The 24752-nt window shown below is 38.3% G+C and overlaps 1 protein-coding gene across 7 annotated transcripts in view; it reads right to left on the bottom strand.

The window, feature by feature from the left end:
* RAD50 (RAD50 double strand break repair protein) overlaps positions 1 to 24752 on the bottom strand; it is a 234168-nt gene that overhangs the window by 16940 nt on the left and 192476 nt on the right. For 6 of the 7 annotated variants that reach the window (XR_009563465.2, XM_060296199.2, XM_060296200.2 and 3 more), the window contains 5 exons: positions 23964 to 24074; positions 23428 to 23520; positions 23227 to 23340; positions 17396 to 17523; positions 14859 to 15083 (listed from right to left, as the gene is read on the bottom strand). Coding sequence is in view for 6 of the 7 variants with exons in the window: in XM_060296199.2 (XP_060152182.1) it covers positions 14859 to 15083; positions 17396 to 17523; positions 23227 to 23340; positions 23428 to 23520; positions 23964 to 24074 (671 nt within the window). In the remaining variant the exon portion in view is untranslated. Of the gene's footprint in view, positions 1 to 3389; positions 3598 to 14858; positions 15084 to 17395; positions 17524 to 23226; positions 23341 to 23427; positions 23521 to 23963; positions 24075 to 24752 lie in introns of those variants that run through there. The other variant, XM_060296203.1, reaches the window with a different exon arrangement.

Here is a 24752-nt window from a genome sequence, read left to right as displayed (position 1 = left end):
AGGCCTTAGTTCTGAGATCTAATTTATCTCAACCATTTAGCTGGGTAATCTTGGACAGTCTTCTTAATCTCTCTGATGAATACTTGCCCTTTACAGGTAGATGCCCGAATTCAATTAGATTATGGCTAACACATATTAAGTAATGAATTAATATTAGTATCTCCTCTGCAGAGCCCCCGCCATTGAGAAATTTAGTCTTAAAGCATGTTTAAATAGAAACAACAGAAACCTACGTTTTCTTGGTCAAGTTCCTTAGTGCTCTTAAGAAATAGAGAATTTAACAATATACATTAAAGAATGTAACACTGGGGCTTCCCTGGTGACACAGTGGTTAAAACTCTGCACTCCCAAAGCAGGGACCCTGGGTTCGATCCCTGGTCAGGGAACTAGATCCCACATGCATGCCGTAACTAAGGGTCTGCATGCCACAACTAAGGAGCCTGCCTGCTGCAACCAAGACCCAGCGCAACCAAATGAATAAATAAAAAATAAAGAATGTAACATGACAAAGAAAGCTGGACTAAATGGCCTGTAAATTTCCCTTTTAATTCTGACTCTATACTGAATGCTATAATGGACTTAAAAAAAAAAGGGGGGGGGGCTTCCCTGGTGGCGCAGTGGTTGAGAGTCCGCCTGCCGATGCAGGGGATGCGGGTTCGTTCCCCGGTCCAGGAAGATCCCACATGCCGCGGAGCGGCTGGGCCCGTGAGCCATGGCCGCTAAGCCTGTGTGTCCGGAGCCTGTGCTCCGCAACGGCAGAGGCCACAGCGGTGAGAGGCCCGCGTACCGCAAAAATAAATAAATAAATAAATAAATAAGTAAATAAAAGGTTTCCATTTCATATATAAGGAAACTGAAGCTCAGGGTATTTAAGTAATTTGCTAAAGGTCAACAGTCAGATTCAGATTCAGGTAGTCTCTAGAGACAATACTTTTAACCACGGATTATGGATTTTTCAGGATTCAAGATGATGAAATTTATCAACTTTTACACAAACATTTCTTGCTGTTTAAAACTCAGTTCAATTTTTTCATCAAAAACAACTTAAGTCATCCTATTCTGTACAGTAGATTTTTACTGATAAAAATCAAGTTTGATTTTTGTCTCTTCAAATAAACTTGCCAGTAAGGACTGGGTTTCCTATTCCTTAGTGCTCAACAAATGTTTGGTAAGTTTACCGCACACATAGCATCAGTTGGTAAAGAACTCAAGAAGTAAAAAGCCTTCTAAAGGCATATATACCTATAGCTGGAAAGACTAAAAGGAATTATGGAATTTTTTTTAAAAAAAAGACAAATGTTATGTATGAATAGTCTACCAGGCAAGGAATTTTTTTTGGCCGTGGCACAGCATATGGGATCTTCATACCCCAACCAGCGATCGAACCCAAGCCGCCTGCAGTGGAAGCGCCAAGTCTTAACCACTGGACCACCAGGGAAGTCCAGGAGGCAAGGATTCTTTAGTAATGTCTTGCTTATGCTCTTATTTCAAAACATTAAATTTCAACAATTTAAACTGTTGGATCTAAAAATCTAGGAGAGATTTCAATATTTGAAGAGGTTTAAAAAAAAAAAGTTTCCGGGCTTCCCTGGTGGCACAGTGGTTGAGAGTCCACCTGCCGATGCAGGGGACACGGGTTCGTGCCCCGGTCCGGGAAGATCCCACGTGCCGCGGAGCAGCTGGGCCCGTGAGCCATGGCCGCTGAGCCTGCGCGTCCGGAGCCTGTGCTCTGCAACGGGAGAGGCCACAACAGTGAGAGGCCCGCGTACCGCAAAAAAAAAAAAAAAAAAAAAGTTTCCACTTGGTACAGACATACATACCTATGAGCCTTTCTGGACCCAAGGAACATTGTAATGTTAACTTATTCACTCACAGTGAAAGACGACAAAAGATGTGTCCCTCCAAAAGTCATTGTAGAAGTCGAACTTAATCCAACAAAAATCTTATTAGTATTTATTTTTGAAAATAACATAACTGGCTCAGTTCCAATTTGCACTTATCTTAAAAGACTATGTACTTTCCAAAATTTGTATTGCCAGAGTTATAGCTAGGTGATTCTGGGGCCACCTTTGCTATCATCATTAACTAAAAGAATCCTCATACTGAAAAGTGGGTCTTCCTGTCCTCCTGAGCCTTGTGGTCTGAATGCCACTGCTGAGGCTGGTCTGTTCACTATGCTCTTTCCAGAGGAAGCCTTAAAAGAGAAGAGACGCTGTCTGTGTACTTCTCTTAGCACTGAAGAGGATATTTTCCTTTTTAGAAAACAACAACAGATAAAATCTAAGGTGACTGATAATTCTCCTGCTACAAATACCTAGAAATGCTAGACAGGTTTATAACAAAATTTATTTTACATTATAGCTGAGTTTACAAGAAAGAAAGGCAAATCCCTACATGGTGGAAACAAAGATGGAACTAAAAACCAGAACGGTCAATGTGTGATATGATACCGCAGATGAATTTAGTTATTATTTTCATAACCCAGAGTTTCAGTATTATAACCCAGGACAGAAGATGAGGCATAGGACCCAACTGAGGCAGAAAGAAGTGACTCCCAACATAAAGGCTGAGACTCTTGAACAGCAACCGTCAATAAAAGAGTGGAAAATTAATAATTTGTGAGTTCAAAGTACTGGGCAAATGCCTTACATGGGTTTAAGGTCCTCTGTTATACCACCAGTGTAGTTCAGGAACTCCCAAATTGAAAAATTAACATAAAAACTAGACTTAGGCCAGTGTTATCCCAGAGTGCCCAGCAGATACAAAACAAATCTCTGTGTGGAAGGACATCCACACAAAAAGGTCACAAGGGTGCTTCATAGGAAAAAAAAAAAAAAAGCACTACTAAAGATGAGCTTACAATTAAACACTACATGAAACCCAAGAAATACCTCACTAGGGCTAGAATCAGCACACAAAATAGTAGAAAGAGACTCCTAAAAATGCGAAATAAAAAAATGATAATGTGGGGACTTCCCTGGTGGTTAAGAATGCAAGGGAAATGGGTTCTACCCCTGGTCCGGGAAGATCCCACGTGCTGCAGAGCAGCTAAGCCTGTGCACCACAACTACTGAGGCTGCACTCTAGGGCCAGCATGCTGCAACTACTGAAGCCCACATGCCTAGAGCCTGTGCTCTGCAACAAGAGAAGCCACTGGCATGAGAAGCCCGCACACCACAACAAAGAGTAACCCCTGCTCACTGCAACTAGAGAAAGCCCTCATGCAGCAACAAAGACCCAAAATCCCCCCCAAAAATAAAATAATTTTAAAAAAATGACAATGTGAAAGAATATGAAATATGTATACTTAAAATGAGTAAAGACATACAAGAAGGAATCAAAACACTAAGGAAAAAATACATTATGAGAAAAAGAAAAATTTCTGAAAATGAATAAAATAGAACTTATAGGGCTTCCCTGGTGGCGCAGTGGTTGAGAGTCCGCCTGCCGATGCAGGGGACACGGGTTCGTGTCCTGGTCTGGGAAGAACCCATATGCCACCAAGCGGCTGCGCCTGTGAGCCATGGCCGCTGAGCCTGTGCGTCCAGAGCCTGTGCTCCGCAACGGGAGAGGCCACAACAGTGAGAGGCCCGTGTACTGCAAAAAAAAAAAAAAAAAAAATAGAACTTATAGAATTGAATAATACCTTGAAATGAAAAGTTAATTTTAAAAGGACAACTCAATAGGCAGTATAAGCAGCAGCTAAAGAATCTGTGCACTGGAAGGTATTTATGAGGAAGTTACCCAGTGTATTACCAGTATATTCAAGAGGAGTTAAGCAATATGGAAGGAAGAGAATGAGAAGGTTTATTTATGTCTAATGAGAAATGAAGGAGAGGATAATAGTAAGAAATGGGGCAAGGATAATACTTGAAGAGATAATATATGAGAATTTTCCAAAATTAATAAAAGGTATCAACCCTCAAATCAATAGGCATAATTTCTGAATAGAACTAAAACTAAACCTACATCTAGACACACTCTAAAAAAAATGCAGAATACTGGAGACAAGGGAAAAATATTAAAAGAACCAGAGAAAAAAGGCAGATTACCTCCAAAGGAATAATTAGAATGATTTCTCAACAGCAACCATGGAGGTCAGGAAAAAATGGAATATTTTCAAAGTACTCAAAGAAAAAAAAAACCTTTCAATCTAGAACCTATGCTCAGCTAAACTATCAAGACTGAGAGCAAAGACTTTTCAAAGACTGGAAGAGAATTTACTACTAACAATCCTTCACTGAAAAAAATTATTAAAGGATGTACTTCAAAAAAATAAAATTAAAGAGACAGAGTAACTGAAGCTAAAGAAGGAAGGAGTGGGATTCATAAGAAATTGGTAAACATATGCGGGCTTATCCAAATAAGCACTGACTATGAAACCATAACATTAATTATTACTAATTTGAGATGATATAAAAACAAGGTAAAATGAAAATACCAGACAATAGAAACACAGCAGATAGGAGAAATTAATTAACATTCAAGCAGAAGATAAAGCAAGTCATATTAGAGACATGGTTCTTAAACTTTGATGTGCATCATAATCACCTGGAAGGCCTGTTAAAACACAGCCTGTTGAGCCTTGTCCCTAACATTTCTGAACTAACAGGTCTGGAGTAGAAAGTGAGAATTTTCATTTCTAACAAGTTCCAAAGTGATGCTGATAATGTTGCTCCAGGACCCCTTTGGGAATCAATACATTTGATTTCTTTTAGGTCGAATATGCATGTTAAAAAATTAAAGGTAAACACCCAAATAACTAAAGTATAATATATCATTTACAACCCAAAGAAGGGAAAAAGGAGGAATAAAGAAAAATCAATCAATCCCATAGAAGTCAGGAAAGTAGAAAAAAAATCGAAATAAATATAACTAAGTAATCAATCACAATGAAATGAACGGACTAAATTCACTAGTTAAAAGACAAAAGATGGGGGCTTCCCTGGTGGCTCAGTGGTTGAGAGTCCACCTGCCGATGCAGGGGACGTGGGTTCATGCCCCGGTCCGGGAAGATCCCGCATGCCACGGAGCGGCTGGGCCCGTGAGCCATGGCCGCTGAGCCTGCACGTCCAGAGCCTGTGCTCTGCAACGGGAGAGGCCACAACAGTGAGAGGCCCATGTACCGCCAAAAAAAAAAAAGACAAAAGATGGACAGACTGAATAAAAAACAAAATTTTGCTACATGCTGAATATACTGTAAAGTTGTAGCAATTACAACAGTCTTGGTAATGGCACAGAGATAGACAAAGTGACCAATGAAACAGAATATAAAACCCAGAACCGACCCATGCACACATGGAATTCTGACATGACAGAAGTGACACTGCAGATCATTAGAAAAGGATTAGATTTCTCAATAAACAGAGCCAGGACAACTGGTATCCATAAGGGAAAAAATGAAATTGGATTCCTACCTCATACTGTACATAAAATTCAATTTAGAATTAAATACTTAAATGTATTTGAATGTGAAAATCAAAACTTTAAAACTTTTAGAAGAAAATATAGGAATATGGAAGGATTTCTTAAGACACAAAAGAGCTAACCATAAAAGACTGGTAAATATAACTATCTTACAATCAAATCTGTTTATTAAAAGACACTATAAGAAAGTGAAAAGATAAACAAAAACTTGAGAAGATACTTACAACACATATAACTGAAAAAGAATTAAAATTCAGAAGAGCTAAAAGAACACATGCAAATCAGTAAGACTACCAATAATACATTAAAAATGGGTACAGGGACTTCCCTGGTGGCACAGTGGTTAAGAATCTGCCTGCCAATGCAGGGAACACGGATTTGATCCCTGGTCCGGCTTCCACATGCTGTGGAGCAACTAACCCCGTGCTCCACAACTACTGAGCCTGCACTCTAGAGCCCGCAAGCCACAACTACTGAGCTTGTGCACCACAACTACTGAAGCCCGCACACCCTAGAGCCTGTGTGCCGCAAGTACTGAAGCCCATGTGCCTAGAGTCCGTGCTCTGAAATAAGAAAAACCACCACAATGAGAAGCCCGTGCACTACAACGAAGAGTAGCCCCTGCTCTCCACAACTAGAGAAAGCCCGCAGGCAGCAACATAGCCAAAAATTAAATTTTAAAAAAAATGGGTACACAATACAAACATTTCAAAGAAGAAACATGATCAAACATAAAGAGATGTTCAGCATCATTAGAAATTGGGACTGCAAATGAAGACCACAATGATTTACCATTTAAAACCCATTAGACTGGGGGAGCTTCAAGATGGTGGAAGAGTAAGACATGGAGATCACCTTCCTCCCCACAGGTACATAAGAAATACGTCTACATGTGGAACAATTCCTACAGAACACCTACTGAACGCTGGGAGAAGACCTCAGACCTCCCAAGAGGCAAGAAACTCCCCACGTACCTGGGTAGGGCAAAAGAAAAAAGAATAAACAGAGACAAAAGAATAGGGACGGGACCTGCACCAGTGGGAGGGAGCTGTGAAGGAGGAAAGGTTTCCACATACTAGGAAGCCCCTTCTCGGGTGGAGACTGCGGGTGGCAGAGGGGGGAGGCTTCGGAGCCATGGAGGAGAGCGCAGCAACAGGGGTGCGCAGGGCAAAGTGGAGAGATTTCCTCATAGAGGAACGGGGCCAACCAGCACTCACCAGCTGAAGAGGCTTGCCTGCTCATCCGCCGGGGTGGGTGGGGACTGGGAGCTGAGGCTCGGGCTTTGGAGGTTGGATCCCAGGGAGAGGACTGGGGTTGGCGGTGTGAACACAGCCTGAAGGGGGCTAGTGTGCCACAGCTAGCCGGGAGGGAGTCCGGGGAAAAGTCTGGAGCTGCCGAAGAGGCAAAAGACATTTTCTTGCCTCTTTGTTTCCTGGTGCACAAGGAGTGGGGATTAAGAGCCCCGCTTAAAGGAGCTCCAGAGACAGGCGCGAGCCACGGCTATCAGCGCAGACCCCAGAGACGGGCATGAGACACTAAGGCTGCTGCTGCAGCCACCAAGAAGCCTGTGTGCGAGCACAGGTCACTATCCACACCTCCCCTCCCGGGAGCCTGTGCAGCCTGCCACTGCCAAGTTCCTGAGATCAGGGACAACTTCCCCGGGAGAACACACAGCACCTCAGATTGTTGTAACGTCATGCTGGCCTCTGCCGCCACAGGCTCGCCCCGCATTCCATACCCCTCCCTCACCCCGGCCTGAGTGAGCCAGAGCCCCCGAATCAGCTGCTCCTTTAACCCCGTCCTGTCTGAGCGAAAAACAGACGCCCTCAGGCAACCTACACACAGAGGTGGGTACAAATCTAAAGCTGAACCCCAGGAGCTGTGCGAAAAAAGAAGAGAAAGGGAAATCCCTCCCAGCAGCCTCAGGAGCAGCGGATTAAATCTCCACAATCAACTTGATGTGCCCTGCATCTGTGGAATACATGAATAGACAACGAATCATCCCAAATTGAGGAGGTGGACTTTGGGAGCACCGATATATATATTTTTTCCCTTTTTCTCTTTTTGTGAATGTGTATGTGTCTGCTTCTGTGTGTGGTTTTGTCTGTATAGCTTTGCTTTTACCATTTGTCCTAGGGTTCTGTCTGTCCGTTTTTTTGTTTTTTTTTTAGTATAGTTTTTAGCACTTGTTATCATTGGTGGATTTGGTTTGGTTGCTCTCTTCTTTCTTTCTTTTTTTTCTCCCTTTTATTCTGACCCATGTGGATGACAGGCTTTGGTGCTTCAGCCAGGCATCAGGGCTGTGCCTCTGAGGTGGGAGAGCCAAGTTCAGGACACTGATCCACAAGAGCTCTCCCAGCTCCACGTAATATCAAACGGCGAAAATCTCCCAGAGATCTCCATCTCAATGCCAAGACCCAGCTCCACTCAATGACCAGCAAGCTACAGTGCTGGACACCCTATGCCAAACAACTAGCAAGACAGGAACACAACCCCATCCATTAGCAGAGAGGCTGCCTAAAATCATCATAAGGCCACAACACCCCAAAACACACCACCAGACGTGGACCTGCCCACAAGAAAGACAAGATCCAGCCTCATCCACCAGAACACAGGCACTAGTCCCCTCCACCAGGAAACCTACAAAACCCACTGAAACAACCTTAGCTGCTGGGGACAGACACCAAAAACAACAGGAACTACGAACCTGCAGCCTGCAAAAAGAAGACCCCAAACATTGTAACTTAAGCAAAATGAGAAGACAGAGAAACACACAGAGATGAAGGAGCAAGGCAAAAACCCACCAGATCTAACAAATGAATAGGAAATGGGCAGTCTACCTGAAAAAGAATTCAGAGTAATAATAGTCAAGATGATCCAAAATCTTAGTAACAGAATGGAGAAAATACAAGAAATGTTTAACAAGGACCTAGAAAAACTAAACAGCAAACAAACAATGATGAACAACACAATAAATGAAATTTAAAATTCTCTAGAAGGAATCAATAGCAGAATAACTGAGGCAGAAGAACAGATAAGTGACCTGGAAGATAAAATAGTGGAAGTAACTACTGCAGAGCAGAATAAAGAAAAAAGAATGAAAAGAATTGAGGACAGTTTCAGAGACCTCTAGGAAAACATTATGTGCAACAACATTCGAATTATAGGGGTCCCAGAAGAAGAAGAGAAAAAGAAAGGGACTGAGAAAATATTTGAAAGGATTATAGTTGAAAACTTTCCTAATATGGGAAAGCAAATAGTCAAGTCCAGGAAGCGCAGAGTCCCATATAGGATAAATCTAAGGAGAAACACACCAAGATGCATATTAATCAAACTATCAAAAATTAAATACAAAGAAAATATATTAAAAGCAGCAAGGAAAAAACAAAAGTAACACACAAGGGAATCCCCATAAGGTTAACAGCTGATCTTTCAGCAGAAACTCTGCAAGCCAGAAGGGAGTGGCGGGACATATTTAAAGTGATAAAGGAGAAAAACCTACAACCAAGATTACTCTACCCAGCAAGGATCTCATTCAGATTTGACAGAGAAACTAAAACGTTTACTGACAAGTAAAAGCTAAGAGAAGTCAGCACAACCAAACCAGCTTTACAACAAATGCTAAAGGAACTTCTCTAGGCAGGAAACACAAGAGAAGGAAAAGACCTACAATAACAAACCCAAAACAATGAAGAAAATGGTAACAGGAACATACATACTGATAATTACCTTAAATGTAAATGGATTAAAGGCTCCAACCAAAAGACATAGACTGGCTGAATGGATACAAAAACAAGACCCGTATATATGCTGTCTACAAGAGACCCACCTCGGACCTAGGGACATATACAGACTGAAAGTGAGGGGATGGAAAAAGATATTCTATGCAAATGGAAATCAAAAGCAAGCTGGAGTAGCAATTCTCATATCAGACAAAATAGACTTTAAAACAAAGACTATAACAAGAGACAAAGAAGGACATTACATAATGATCAAGGGATCAATCCAAGAAGATATAACAATTGTAAATATTTATGCACCCAACATAGGAGCACCTCAACAGATAAGGCAAATACTAACAGCCATAAAAGGGGAAATCAACAGTAACACATTCATAGTAGGGGACTTTAACACCCCACTTTCACCAATGGACAGATCATCCAAAATGAAAATAAATAAGGAAACACAAGCTTTAAATGATACATTAAACAAGATGGACTTAATTGATATTAATAGGACATTCCATCCAAAAACAAGAGAATACACATTCTTCTCAAGTGCTCATGGAACATTCTCCAGGATAGATCATATCTTGGGTCACAAATCAAGCCTTGGTAAATTTAAGAAAATTGAAATTGTATCAAGTATATTCTGACCACAACGCTATGAGACTAGATATCAATTACAGGAAAAAATCTGTAAAAAATACAAACTCATGGAGGCTAAACAATACACTACTTAATAACCAAGAGATCACTCAGGAAATGAAAGAGAAAATCAAAAAATACCTAGAAACAAATGACAATGAACACACGACGACTCAAAACCTATGGGATGCAGCAAAAGCAGTTCTAAGAGGGAAGTTTATAGCCGTACAATCCTACCTTAAGAAACAAGAAACATCTCAAATAAACAACCTAACCTTACACCTAAAGCAATCAGAGAAAGAAGAACAAAAAACCCCCAAAGTTAGCAGAAGGAAAGAAATCATAAAGATCAGATCAGAAATAAATGAAAAAGAAATGAAGGAAACAATAGCAGAGATCAATAAACCTAAAAGCTGGTTCTTTGAGAAGATAAACAAAATTGATAAACCATTAGCCAGACTCTTCAAGAAAAAAAGGGAGAAGACTCAAATCAATAGAATTAGAAATGAAAAAGGAGAAGTAACAACTGACACTGCAGAAATACAAAGGATGATGAGAAATTACTACAAGCAACTCTATGCCAATAAAATGGACAACCTGGAGGAAATGGACAAATTCTTAAAAATGCACAACCTTCCAAGACTGAATTAGGAAGAAACAGAAAGTATGAACAGACCAATCACAAGCACTGAATTGAAACTGTGATTAAACATCTTCCAACAAACAAAAGCCCAGGACCAGATGGCTTCACAGACAAATTCTATCAAACATTTAGAGAAGAGCTAACACCTATCCTTCTCAAACTCTTCCAAAATATAGCAGAGGGAGGAACATTCCCAAACTCATTCTACAAGGCCACCATCACCCTGATAGCAAAACCAGACAAAGATGTCACAAAGAAAGAAAACTACAGGCCAATATCACTGATGAACATAGATGCAAAAATCCTCAATAAAATACTAGCAAACAGAATCCAGCAGCGCATTAAAAGGATCATACACCATGATCAAGTGGGGTTTATCCCAGCAATAAAAGGATTCTTCAATATACACAAATGAATCAATCTGATACACCATTTAAGAAACTGAAGGAGAAAAACCATATGATCATCTCAATAGATGCAGAGAAAGCTTTCGACAAAATTCAACACCCATTTATGACAAAAACCCTCCAGAAAATAGGCATAGAGGGAACTTTCCTCAACATAATACAGGCCATATATGACAAACCCACAGCCAACATCATGCTCAATGGTGACAAACTGAAACCATTTCTACTAAGATCAGGAACAAGACAAGGTTGCCCACTCTCACCACTATTATTCAACATAGTTTGGGAACTTTTAGCCACAGCAATCAGAGAAGAAAAAGAAATAAAAGGAATCCAAATCGGAAAAGAAGAAGTAAAGCTGTCACTGTTTGCAGATGACATGGTACTATACATAGAGAATCCTAAAGATGCTACCAGAAAACTACTAGAGCTAATCAATGAATCTGGTGAAGCAGCATGATACAAAATTAATGCACAGAAATCTCCTGCATTCCTATACACTAATGATGAAAAATCTGAAAGTGAAATTAAGAAAACACTCCCATTTACCAATGCAACAAAAAGAATAAAATATATTGGAATAAACCTACCTAAGGAGACAAAAGAACTATATGCAGAAAATTATAAGACACTGATGAAAGAAATTAAAGATGATAAAAATAGATGGAGAGGGCTTCCCTGGTGGCACAGTGGTTAAGAGTCCGCCTGCCGATGCAGGGGACACGGGTTTGTGTCCCAGTCCGGGAAGATCCCACATGTCACGGAGCGGTTGGGCCCGTGAGCCATGGCCACTGAGCCTGCGCGTCTGGAGCCTGTGCTCCGCAACAGGAGAGGCCACAACAGTGAGAGGCCTGCGTACCGCAAAAAAAAAAAAAAAAAAAAAAAAAAAGATGGAGAGATGTACTATGTTCTTGGATTGGAAGAATCAACACTGTGAAAATGACTATACTACCCAAAGTAAGCTACAGATTCAATGCAATTCCCAGCAAACTACCACTGGCATTTTTCACAGAAGTAGAACAAAAAATTTCACAATTTGTATGGAAACACTAAAGACCCTGAATAGCCAAAGTAATCTTGAGAAAGAAAAACGGAGCTGGAGGAATCAGGCTCCCTGACTTCAGACTATACTACAAAGCTACAGTAATCAAGACAGGATGCTACTGGCACAGAAACAAATACAGATCAATGGAACAGGATAGAAAGCTCAGAGATAAACGCACGCACATATGGTCACCTTATCTTTGATAAAGGAGGCAAGAATATACAGCAGAGTAAAGTCAGCCTCTTCAATAAGTGGTGCTGGGAAAACTGGACAGCTTCGTGTAAAAGAATGAAATTAGAACACTCCCTAACACCATACACAAAAATAAACTCAAAATGGATTAGAGACCTAAATGTAAGGCTAGATACTATCAAACTCTTAAAGGAAAACACAGGCAGAACACTCTATGACATAAATCACAGCAAAATCCTTTTTGACCCACCTCCTAGAGAAATAAAAATAAAAACAAAAATAAACAAATGGGACGTAATGAAAGTTAAAAGGTTTGCACAGCCAAAGAAACCATAAACAAGAAGAAAAGACAACCCTGAGAATAGGAGAAAATATTTGCAAATGAAGCAACTTACAAATGATTAATCTCCGAAATTTACAAGCAGCTCAATTTCAAAAAAGCAAACAACCCAATCCAAAAGTGGGCAGAAGACCTAAATAGACATTTCTCCAAAGAAGATATACAGATTGCCAACAAACACATGAAAAAATGGTCAACATCATAAATCATTAGAGAAAAGTGAATCAAAACTACCATGAGATATCATCTCACACTGGTCAGAATGGCCATCCTCACAAAATCTAGAAACAATAAATGCTGGAGAGAGTGTGGAGAAAAAGGAATCCTCTTGCACTGCTGGTGGGAATGTAAATTGATACAGCCACTATGGAGAACAGTATGGAGGTTTCGTAAAAAACTAAAAATGGAACTACCATACGACCCAGCAATCCCACTACTGGGCATATACAATGAGAAAACCATAATTCAAGAAGAGTCATGTACCACAATGTTCACTGCAGCTCTATTTACAACAGCCAGGACATGGAAGCAACCTAAGTGTTCATCAACAGATGAATGGATAAAGAAGATGTGGCACATGTATACAATGGACTATTACTCAGCCATAAAAAGAAACGAAATTGAGTTATTTGTAGTGAGGTGGATGGACCCAGAGTCTGTCATACAGAGTGAAGTAAGTCAGAAAGAGAAAAACAAATACCGTATGCTAACACATATATATGGAATATAAAAAAAAAAGAAAAGAAAAAAATGGTCATGAAGAACCTAGGGGCAAGACGGGAGTAAAGACACAGACCTACTAGAGAATGGACTTGAGGATACGGGAGGGGGAAGGGTAAGCTGGGACAAAGTGAGAGAGTGGCATGGACATATATACACTACCAAACGTAAAACTGATAGCTAGTGGGAAGCAGCCGCATAGCACAGGGAGATCAGCTCGGTGCTTTGTGACCACCTAGAGGGGTGGGATGGGGGGGTCCAAGGGAGGGAGACGCAAGAGGGAAGAGATATGGGGACATATGTATATGTATAACTGATTCATTTTGTTATAAAGCAGAAACTAACACACCATTGTAAAGCAATTATACTCCAATAGAGATTTTTGTTTGTTTGTTTTTGTGGTACGTGGGCCTCTCACTGTTGTGGCCTCTCACTGTTGTGGCCTCTCCCGTTGCGGAGCACAGGCTCCAGACGCGTAGGCTCAGTGGCTATGGCTCACGGGCCCAGCCGCTCCACAGCACGTGGGATCTTCCCGGACTGGGGCACAAACCCGTGTCCCCTGCATCGGCAGGCGGACTCTCAACCACTGCGCCACCAGGGAAGCCCTCCAATAAAGATGTTTAAAAAAATAAAGTAAAAATAAAACCCATTAGCTTTGCAAAAATTAAGAATCGACAAAATCAGTGTCAAAGAATGCATCAACGAGAACCGTTATATTCCGCTAGTGGTATAAATTAGTAAAATCACTTCGGAAAACAATATAACATTATTTTGTAAAATTGAGCATACCCTGCAACCCAGCAATTTTACTCCCACATGTACTCTAGAGAATCTCTTACACCTTTGCTCTGTAAGACATGACAAGAATGTTCCTAGAAGCAAGGGTTATATCAGTAAAGAGCTGGAAACAACCCAAATGTCCATCTACCCAAAAATGGATATATTATGGTATATTTCCACAAAAGAATTCTGTACATCAGTGAAAATGCATATACCACAGCTATAAGCAACTTAAGTAAATAAAACCAAAATAAAGTAAAACAAGCAAAAAAGCAAATTCTAGAAGCATTCACAGAGTATGATATCATTTTTTTTAAAAGCTCAAAACATGATACATATGATAAAATTATTTTTAAAAAGCAGAGAGCAGGGCTTCCCTAGTGGCGCAGTGGTTGAGAGTCTGCCTGCTGATGCAGGGGACACGGGTTCATGCCCCGGTCCAGGAAGATCCCACATGCTGTGGAGCAGCTGGGACCGGGAGCCATGGCCGCTGAGCCTGCGCGTCTGGAGCCTGTGCTCCGCAACGGGAGAGGTCACAACAGTGAGAGGCCCGCGTACCGCAAAAAAAACAAAAACAAAAACAAAAAACCACAGAGAGCAAAAATCTGTGTCAGTGGTTACAAAGAGTGAGGATGACAAATGGTTGAGATAAGGAGGAGCATCTATGTGGATGGCAGTTAGTGATAACGGTAGAGTTCTTGGATTGTGTATGGGGGTGGTGGGATCATGAGTGCACCTTAATATTAATATGCTTTATAACTTTACTTCATAATTCAAGTAAGCATGTGTGTATGTGTACACACATATACACATATATTTTTCCATTCTGTGGTAGGTATGAAATACATTAAATAGATTTAAAAGGGTGAAAGTAAGACTAAATTATGCTAGTTGATACTGATTACAACGGGAACCAAATCCCCAGTCCAATACTTACTGGTCAAGGGTCTTATAATAAATGTCCAGATCCTTGTTCACAAGCTCTGTTGTTCTCATAACAATCATCATTTCCCTATACTTTTCCTCGGCATCCCGAAATTGAGGGTCTCGAAGTTCTTTCTTAAAACGAATAATTTCTTCCTCATAACCTTCCTGTCGCCCTATTGCCGAACCGAGATTTCTTTTTATATTTTCTATTTTTTCTTCCAACTTCTGATGTTCACTAGGAGGGAAAACGACAAATGAGGACCATTTTTAGATTTTAGCAGCCTAAAGTGGAAAAGACAGATTTCTTCAGATAGATAAATATCATTTATCATTCTCCTTAGCAATCAGCATATGAAAAGTCTCTCCTTGCTTTTTCTTTAAGGTTTCAGTACTAAGGAAAACTTTCTTCTTTCCAAATCTCTGAAGCATCCAGGTTTTTAAACAGCTGATTTCTGTGTGCTCAATAAAGTACTCTCATAACATGTGAACACTGAAAAAGTTCCTGACGTTTACACACTAACCTAAAAAAAGTATTCTTGGTGATTAATATTACAAATTCACAAACTTCTCATTGTCAACTAAGAATGCTCAGTTACCAACTCTGAGAAGTTACTGAGCAACAGGTATCATCAGTTCGTTCACAGTATGTCAGACAAAAGAAAATTTTATCTCAAAAATTTATGCAGTAGTATTACTAAAAGTTTGTATTTCTCTATTAAAACAAAATTTCTCTTGCATAAGTATAAAAAAGCATAAATAAAGAGAGGGGATATATGTATACGTATAGCTGATTCACTTTGCTGTACAGTAGAAACTAACACAACATTGTAAAGCAACTATACTCCAATAAAAATTTAAAAACAAGAAAAGAAAAACATGGAGAGGAGTTCCAAAAAACAAAGCATCAATACTGACAAAAAAGTAAAATACTTGGGCTTCCCTGGTGGCGCAGTGGTTGAGAGTCCGCCTGCTGATGCAGGGGACATGGGTTCGTGCCCCAGTCTGGGAGGATCCCACATGCCGCGGAGCGGCTTGGCCCGTGAGCCATGGCCACTGAGTCTGCGCGTCCAGAGCCTGTGCTCTGCAACGCAAGAGGCCACAACAGTGAGAGGCCCGCGTACCACAAAAAAAAAAAAAAAAAAAAAAGTAAAATACTTAAACTTTTCTGATAACTTGGTACATAATACAGATTTTAACGTATGCTTTAAAAATCTTCATTTATTTAACAATTACTTATTAGGCATCCTCTTATTTGCCAGGCACTTCTCTCAAGATTATGAACATCCTTATAGAACTGGCCTGATTATCTGTTTTGTTGACATTTCTGTTGTGTCCTCGTTGAAGAAAGGTTTGAAAAAGAGAAGTTATGCTTAGTAGTCTGAATGAATGTAAAAAGCACTGTTATGTACTAATTACAGAAGGAATTATAAAAATATCTGTTTTTGATCTTTAGTAGCAAGGAATAAACTGTTTCATTTAAAACTTTTTCTATAAGCTTCACTTTTTTTTTCAACTTGGCACCAAGAACACCAACATTACAGTGTTAAAGAGCTGAGGCTTGGAAGCTAGGATATCTGGTCACATTCCTGGCTTTCATTCTAATTTCCTATGATCTTTTTTTCTGGGTCTCAGTGTCCTAATGCATAAAAAACAAACAGGCTGAAAGATGAAGAGCTCTTCTAGTTGTTAAGTCTGATCTCCTTGATATATGAAAGTTATTTAAAATAGCTAAACCAAGAGAACTTACAATAACATAGGAGTAACTATTTGTTAGGTTTTAATAACTAAATTAAATTTCAATTTATTATATCCTTTAGAAAAACTTAAGCATTCTTTGATTCAGATTTCTTTGTGAAATCACAAGAAAAATGAAAAATCTACAAGGAATGGCTGAATGAATGAGTATATCCAACCAGCTGAGGCGGTTCCAAAAAATCTGTTTGGCTAGTACAACCTTTTATACTAGTCTAGTGCCTTAGCATCAACCAGGTTCTTACAGAATTCCTAAGGCAACTGTGAGGCAGAGAAAGCAAGAATAAAATCTTTTCTGCTGTAGCAGGAAGACAGCAACTACAGTAAGTACCAATAAAACCAGATGAAAGAAGAATTCTATTAATTGCAAAAATGATGCTCTGGTTTGTGCATAATTACACCTGGGACCATGTAGAATGGGTCACCAATATCAAACTGCTTTGGCAATAACTCCATTAAGAGTTAAGCATTAAGCTCTGACCCAGGCAGGGTCCAGAGGACATATATTCTTTATGCCATAATCTTGTGAAGCAGGCTCGCAAAAGTCTGGGAACTTGGTATTTTTAATACTGGCCATCACTGCATAGTCATAGTGTGACTATAAATTCTATATTACTACTTCAGCTTGTAAAGCCATGAAATACATTTGTAAAAAAAGTGCCCATCTTCCTTTAAGTCTGAAAGGACACTTTGGCTACAGGCTTACATTCTTTGTCAAAAACATGTATTGAATATTTTTCACATTTCAATAATAAAGACCTTTATTTAAACTAAAGATTATTTTTTAAAACACACTTTTTCATTTGTAAAACCTGCATTTGACCCATTTCCTTCAAATGTTGTTTTCTTTCTTCTTCACCTTCTTTTAGTTCTTCATTCCTTTTTCTTAAAGTAAGGTTATCCTGTAGCCACCTTTCTTGTATCTAAATGTAAATATTAAATTTGTTAATAAAAATAATCAAGTTACCAACATGTGATTCATAGCAGGCAACTGGTGACAAGTAGTGCTAATTCTGCCTTAGAATCATGTGTATCTCAGCAGAGGGAGAAGAAGCCAGTGTAAAGGAATCTCCAGGCCTGGAGGAATCTGGATGGCCCATATACACACAAAACAGACATTAAAATGATGAGATAAAATGATATAACTGGATTTTTAATATTTTATACCTATGTCCCATTGGATCATCTTGCATAAGAACCTCACAATGGAGCCTAGTGATCTAAAAGATAAAAAGAGAGCAAGACTACTACCAAAGTCTCCCCAACTTTTTTTTCCCTAGTTGTATTTGTCTACTAACGTGTGCCAAGACCATTATATACTGTTAAGTATGTCAGATAAGATTTTTACCTTCAAGCTGACAATCATACAAGGCAGTAAGAAGTTTCACAAAAACAGTAAGTCTATATACTTGATGACACTTTCCTGGCCACTGAATTGCACTGAAAAATTTAAATTTAGCTGTTCTTGTTGAGTAGTTTTGTCCTTAAAAAGCAACCACTAAATCATTTGGCAGCGGCAGCAGCACCAACACAATTATTTCAGTACTTTTCCTGGTGATTAAAACGGACTATGTTGTCAAGAGACAAACAGGAAACAATTTATAAGTTGACTCTTTGGAACTTAGGAAAAAAAATTTTCCTGCAGAAAATGGTGGTTTGGCCCATAGAAGCCTGAACAGAAAAAATTCATCCTAAGTTTGGAGTCAGGCCTTCTCAAAGACCCTTCTACAGCAACCCTTGTAGTTGAGATAAACTCAGTGATGTGGGAAGTAGGAGGCAGGGGCAGATCTTTGGTAATACTTTGTTGCCAACAGTACTGACACAGGAGTCACCAGGGAAAAAGGATTTGGGAGGTGAGAGAGAAGAAGGGAAGCCAAGGACTTCTCTCATATGCTTAATGTTCACATCCAACCCTGCCCATCTATGAATCACTATTTTGAGGTTTTTTTTGTTTTTTTAACTGTCATTAAGGTTCCTTTCAGTTTTCCTGGAACTAATAATATAAATATATACGTATCTATTAAAGGAATCGTTATAAGCAGTTAGAGATGACTAAAATGATATGGTTGTAAATGTCCTTTTGTTGCCAAGGCAACCTAATGTGCCACCGCAGCTGCTATGACTCTCCAAGATTCTCCCATGGGGAACTATGCTTACACATTTTCCTTATTAGGAACAAAAGAATGTGGCACTGCTCGCTTTCATCTAATATTATATAACAATGGAATTTGCTTTCATGAATACCTGAAAGGACTATTTAAAGGGCTATCACATTTTTAGGTGAGACTGATTTTTTGCATGAAATAATGTTCCTGGTCTGTTATACTGCATGGTCACCAGAAAGCTAGGGATTTCCTTCTTTTAGGTCAGCTTCTAATTGCTCTTTCATTCTGAAAGACAGTATATAGCACAGTAGTTAAAGAGCATAGGCTTTGAAGTCAGATACACCTAAGCTCAAATCTCAGCATTACAACTTTCAAATAGGATGACTTTGGACAAATTAGTTTAAATTCTCTGAGCCTTCTAAAGATTAAAATAGTGTATGTAAAAAGTACTAAGTACAGAGCCTGGCTCAATAACTGCTAGTGAAATACCTTTTGGGTCAAATCTGTCCTTACACTTTAAGCAGTAAAAATTCCAGTTACAGTCTTCAAAATAGAAAACAGGAGAGAAAGAAGAGATAAAGTATCAGAGAAAACCAGATGCAGGTATACTACACCAAAACTGTTTTCCTATTATACTAGCAATTTGACAATGTAGGGTCAAGTTCTACCTCTGTTACTCACTACTTTTGTGACCTTGGGCAATTTAGGTCAACTCCAGTTCCCTTCATCTGAAAAATGAGGGAGGAAGATTATTAAACTTCCAAATTTTAAAATTCTGTGGAGTAAATTTAATAGGGCTTAAGTGCGTAAATAAGCTGTTAGGCTCCTCAACTCTTAAGATAGTAACTTGAATCACTCAGCTCAGAGAGCAGTTAATGCATGCAGCTGGCCACTTACAGAAACCATAAAAGTTAGCTGCTTTCTAGTTACCTGTGATAGAGTAATATGCTGAATAAACCCCATTCCAAAATCCACCAAAAGTCTGGTTGGAGAAAATGCCATTTATAGAGAACTTCCTGAAAGCCATGCGGTGCTCTGACTCAGTGATTGATAGTTAAGGGGATACATCACAACCTCTGAGGAACTTTAACAAAATATACATGCATATGCGTATGCTCATGCCCCAGAGGTTCCCATTTATTGGTCTGGAATGGAGAAAGAGATGTGTATTTTCAATAACCCAGGAGATTTTTTTTTTAAGTTTGAGATGTAATTCATATACCATAAAATTCACCAATTTAAAGTGTACAATTCTGTGGTTTCAGTATATTCACAAGGTTCTCATTCCAGTACATTTTATCACCCCAAATAGAAACTCCATACCCATTAGCAGTCACTCTCTATTCCCTTTTCTTTCCTTCCCCCCAACCCCCAGCAACACTCCTCTGCTTTCTGTCTCTATGGATTTGCCTATTCTGAACATTTCATATAAATGGAATCATACAATAAGGTCTTTTGTGATTGACTTCATTTAGCATAATGTTTTCAAGGTTTGTCCATTTTGCAGCATCTATCAATATTTCATTCCTTTTAATGGCTGAGTAATATTCCACGATGGTTAATTTTATGTGTCAACTTGACACCACAGGGTGCCAAGGCATTTGGTCAAACATTATTCTGAGTGTCTTTGACAGTGTTTCTGGATGAGATTAACAGTTACATTGGTAGACTGAATAAGTAAAGCAGACTGCCCTTCCTAATGTGGGTGGGCCTTATCCAGTCAACTAAAGACGTGAACAGAACAAAAAAGGCTGAATAAGGGGTAACTCATCCTGCCTGACTGTATGAGGTGGGACAGTGGTTTTTTCCTGCCTTCATATTTAAACTGAAACCTCAGCTCTTCTTGGATCTAGAGCCTATTAGCTCTCCCAGTTCTCAGGCTTCAGACTCAAACTGGAACTACACCACCAAGCTCTCCTGAGCCTCCAGCTTGCCAACCACATATCTTGGGACATCTCAGCCTCCACGATCACTTGAGTTAATTCCTTATAATAAATTTCTTTATCTATATCTATATCTTTATCTATATTTATTGATCTCTTACTGGCTTTACTTCTCTGGAGATCCCTGACAAATACATATGAATACACCAAATTTTATTCATCTGTTCATCAGCTGATAACCATTTGGGCTGTTTTCCACATTTTGACTGTCATTAATAATGCTGCTATAAACATTCTTGTACAAGTTTTAATGTAAACATATATTTTACGTTTTCTTGGTTATTATACACTTAGGAGTGGGAAAAACCCAGGTGATCTTGATGGGTGCCTATAGCTAACTTTTGCTCTCCAAACACTCTAACATTTATTTTAGGCTCCAATCACACCACCTTCTACAGTCATCAAGGGATGATAAAGGTGCTGAAACACACTGCAAAAACAAACAAACAAAAACAACCATGAAGTTTGTTGAAGACCTGCTTTTTATTAATCTATATAGTGTCTTCCTTTCCATGAATGCCTATGGAGACATTTTTCTCTGGTCTCAGTCCAGAGAACTGGTTTGTTTTTAGCTTTGAGACAATGTGAAACTTAATTAATTATGACTTTCTCTCTTCATGTGACTACTAAAATCTTTAGCAAGCATATCAGATTTCATGGCCTACGTTTTATATACTTACTACTCTCCTGGTTTCAGTGCCTTCTTCTTGTCCTTATTTCCACACTGTCTCATTTTCTCATCAATTTAAAATGTTATTTAGCATTGCTCTATGTATATAACTTAGTAAACGATTTCTAGAACACGGTAGGTTATAAAAGTAAACTAATATAGTCAGATCCACTAAATTTAGACCTTCAACTTGAAAAGGGTCACAGACTGGTGTACCTTAATTATCTCTCTATATTTGTATGGACATTACTGATTTATAGATTGTGATTTTAAGTAGAAAACCCACAAGCTAGTGATAACTAAGTATTTTGTTATATATGCTTCATAAATTTATATAGCATTTACTAGATGGCAGAGATTTGATTTACCTTTGACTGATATTCATATATTTGACAATCCTGGCACTATGGCCAGAGATTCTGCAGAAAACGGGTATGGCTAATCTTCAAAGAGATTTTAACCATTGTTTATAACCAAGTGATTAAAGCTTTCAAATAGCAAATTTTATTCAAAACAGCAGGAACAGAGAAGCGGTGTAGTTTTTAAAGGCATTAACTATCATGCTTATATAAGGCATGCTGAAAATTATTTTCTTAATGTGATTTTAATTATACTGTGGAAATTAATTTCCTTAATCAAGAAAGTAAATGATAAAGGAATCAACTGAAAAACAACTTAGTATATACATATTTTACTTACAGACAACTTTTAAGAATGATACCTAGAAATGAGATTGAGAATTGGCAGAAGGGGAAGGAGACTTTAATTTTATGCTTTTATGTTTAAACTTTTACCAAGTAAGTCTTTTACTGAAAATAAAAATTAAAAAAGGAAAGAAGAAAAGACAATGTTATTAGAATTGCTTTTCTCAGGGAACCCTCCTACAATGTTGGTGGGAATGTAAGTTGGTATAGCCACTGTGGAAAACAGTATGGAGGCTCCTCAGAAAACTAAAAACAGAACTACCATATGATCCAGCAACCTCACTCCTGGGCATATATCTAGACAAAATTATAATTCAAAAAGATACGTGCACCCCTACATTCATATCAGCACTATTCACAATAGCCAAGACATGGAAACAACCTAAATGTCCATCAACAGATGAATAAAGATGTGTTACATATATACAAGGGAACTCAGCCATAAAAAAAACAAAATAATGCCATTTGCAGCAACATGGATGCAACTAGAGATTATCATACTATGTAAGTCAGAAAGATAAATAACCATAGGATATCAGTAATATGTGGAATCTAAAATGTGACACAAATGAACCTATCTATGAAACAGAATCAGGGACATAGAGAAGAGACTATGGTGGCCAAGGGGGAGGAGGGTGGGAGAGGGTTGGACTGGGAGTTTGGGATTAGCATACACAAAAACTGGTATATATAGAATGGATAAACAACAAGGTCCTACTGTATAGCACACGGAAATATAATCAATATCCTGTGATAAACCATAATGGAAAAGAATATGAAAAAGAATATATATATGTAACTGAGTCACTTTGCTGTACAGCAGTAACTGACAACACTGTAATTCAACTATACTTTAATAAAAAATAAATTAAAAAAAAGAATACAATCAGGTAAAAATGTTATAACGAGAAGAATCACAACAGCTTGAGTTATACCAAATGCACTTTTTATTATTTCATTTTACAAATGAAAATATGTCTCTTTTTATACTGCCAAAGGAAAATTTTGTGTCTCAGTAACATAAAAAAGAAACATACTTTTTATATAAACATATACACATAAAAAAAAAAAGAATTGCTTTTCTCTACTGTTTGCATTTCTACTCAATGCAAGTATTGAAAATAAACGTAAAAAGTAAAAAAGAAAGATAAGAATGTTACTGGTATAAATGCCACCATAAATCATTAGCAAAAAAAGGACCTACCTTCTGTGTATCAATATCTTGTCTCATGATTCCCATTTCCTTATTAATCTTTTCTTTGTGTTTCTCACATTCACTTAGTTGAGCTATTACTTTATTAAGTTCAGTTTCTTTTTGCTACAAAAATGAAAATTTCTTAAGCACAAGAAATAAAAATATAAACAATCATTTTAAATTATATTCAATTAAGTAGTTTTAAATTACCTTCTTATAGTCATCTTTTCCATCTTGAATATAATTCTCAATGTCTTTCACATAACCATGAATATTTTTAACCTTCTCTTTGATATCATTTATCTGTGGAAAAATATTTATTAAAAATATACTAGTTCAGACTAGGGCATTTAAGAAGATTTATTTCCAAGGAATATCTTCTATTAAGATAACAAAAACTTAATAGGAGAGTACAGTGAAATACTGGCTTGGAAGTTAGAAGCCCTGAGTTCCAGTTTCCATCACCAGCAGATTTTATCTGAAATCAAATTTTATGATCTCCCTTTATTACTATGGAATTAGATTAAAAGGTCTCAATTCTCAACTTCTATTTTAGATCAAGAAGCAAAATAATTTACATTTAATCATTCTAAAAACATTTTGAATGTTAAGATTATGTCACAAATATGAAAATACTATTTCATCATGTTTTTAATTTCATGTGAAATACTAGTGTCCAACATGGCGCTCTGAATAATAATTTTAACATATATTTTTGATAACTAAATATGTACATGAAATCTTACTTTATCCTGTGCTATTTTGTTGCTTGTATTTTTTTTGTTGATTAATTCTTCTTTCTCCTGCTGGAACTTTTCCAATGTTGTTTCCAAAGGGTTTACCTGCTCTTTAGCATCCTAAGGATATAAAAAATATAAGGTCTTATATAAAATTCCATTATCTTATTTCAGGTGTCACACTTCATAATAAAATCACTTTCTATGTACCAGGCTTTACAAGTCAATTCATTTGCTCCTTCCAACAACCCTATGAGGAAGGTACCATTATTTTCCTGCTATATTTCAGATGAGCACAGAGATGATTTATCCAGGGTCCCAAAAGCCAGTAAATGAAGGAGCCAGGATTCAAATCTCATCCAGCTCCAGAGTCTTTCTCTCATCCAGCTCCAGAGTCTTTCTTTTAACCACTACGCTATATTGCGTCAGCCACTGACTTGATTCTTAATCTACACCACGTACTCCCAATTATATGAGCATGTGGCTTCAGGTATAAATTTTCCTGAGTTTGTAGGGGCCCATGTCAGCTCTGTGTGACTGAAAAATAGGAAAGCTCTTTCAGTCCAGATCTTTCTTTTACAGATGGAAATATGATCATAAAAGAACTTTTTTTTCAATTATTCTTCCATTTTCTGTTACAACTGATGAATCATAATACACAGAGCACTAAGTACGATTCCAAACACAAAACCATGTGATCAAGTTTGTAAACCAAAAATTGAGTTAACAAGCCATACCTTGCCTTCAGCACAGACACAGCCAAATTATAAAGTTTATCTGCTTTTAGCTGCATGGGTA

Source organism: Globicephala melas, chromosome 3 (assembly GCF_963455315.2).
Source record: "Globicephala melas chromosome 3, mGloMel1.2, whole genome shotgun sequence".
Taxonomy (NCBI): Eukaryota; Metazoa; Chordata; class Mammalia; order Artiodactyla; family Delphinidae; genus Globicephala; species Globicephala melas.
This window is presented reverse-complemented; position numbering and strand designations above follow the sequence as displayed.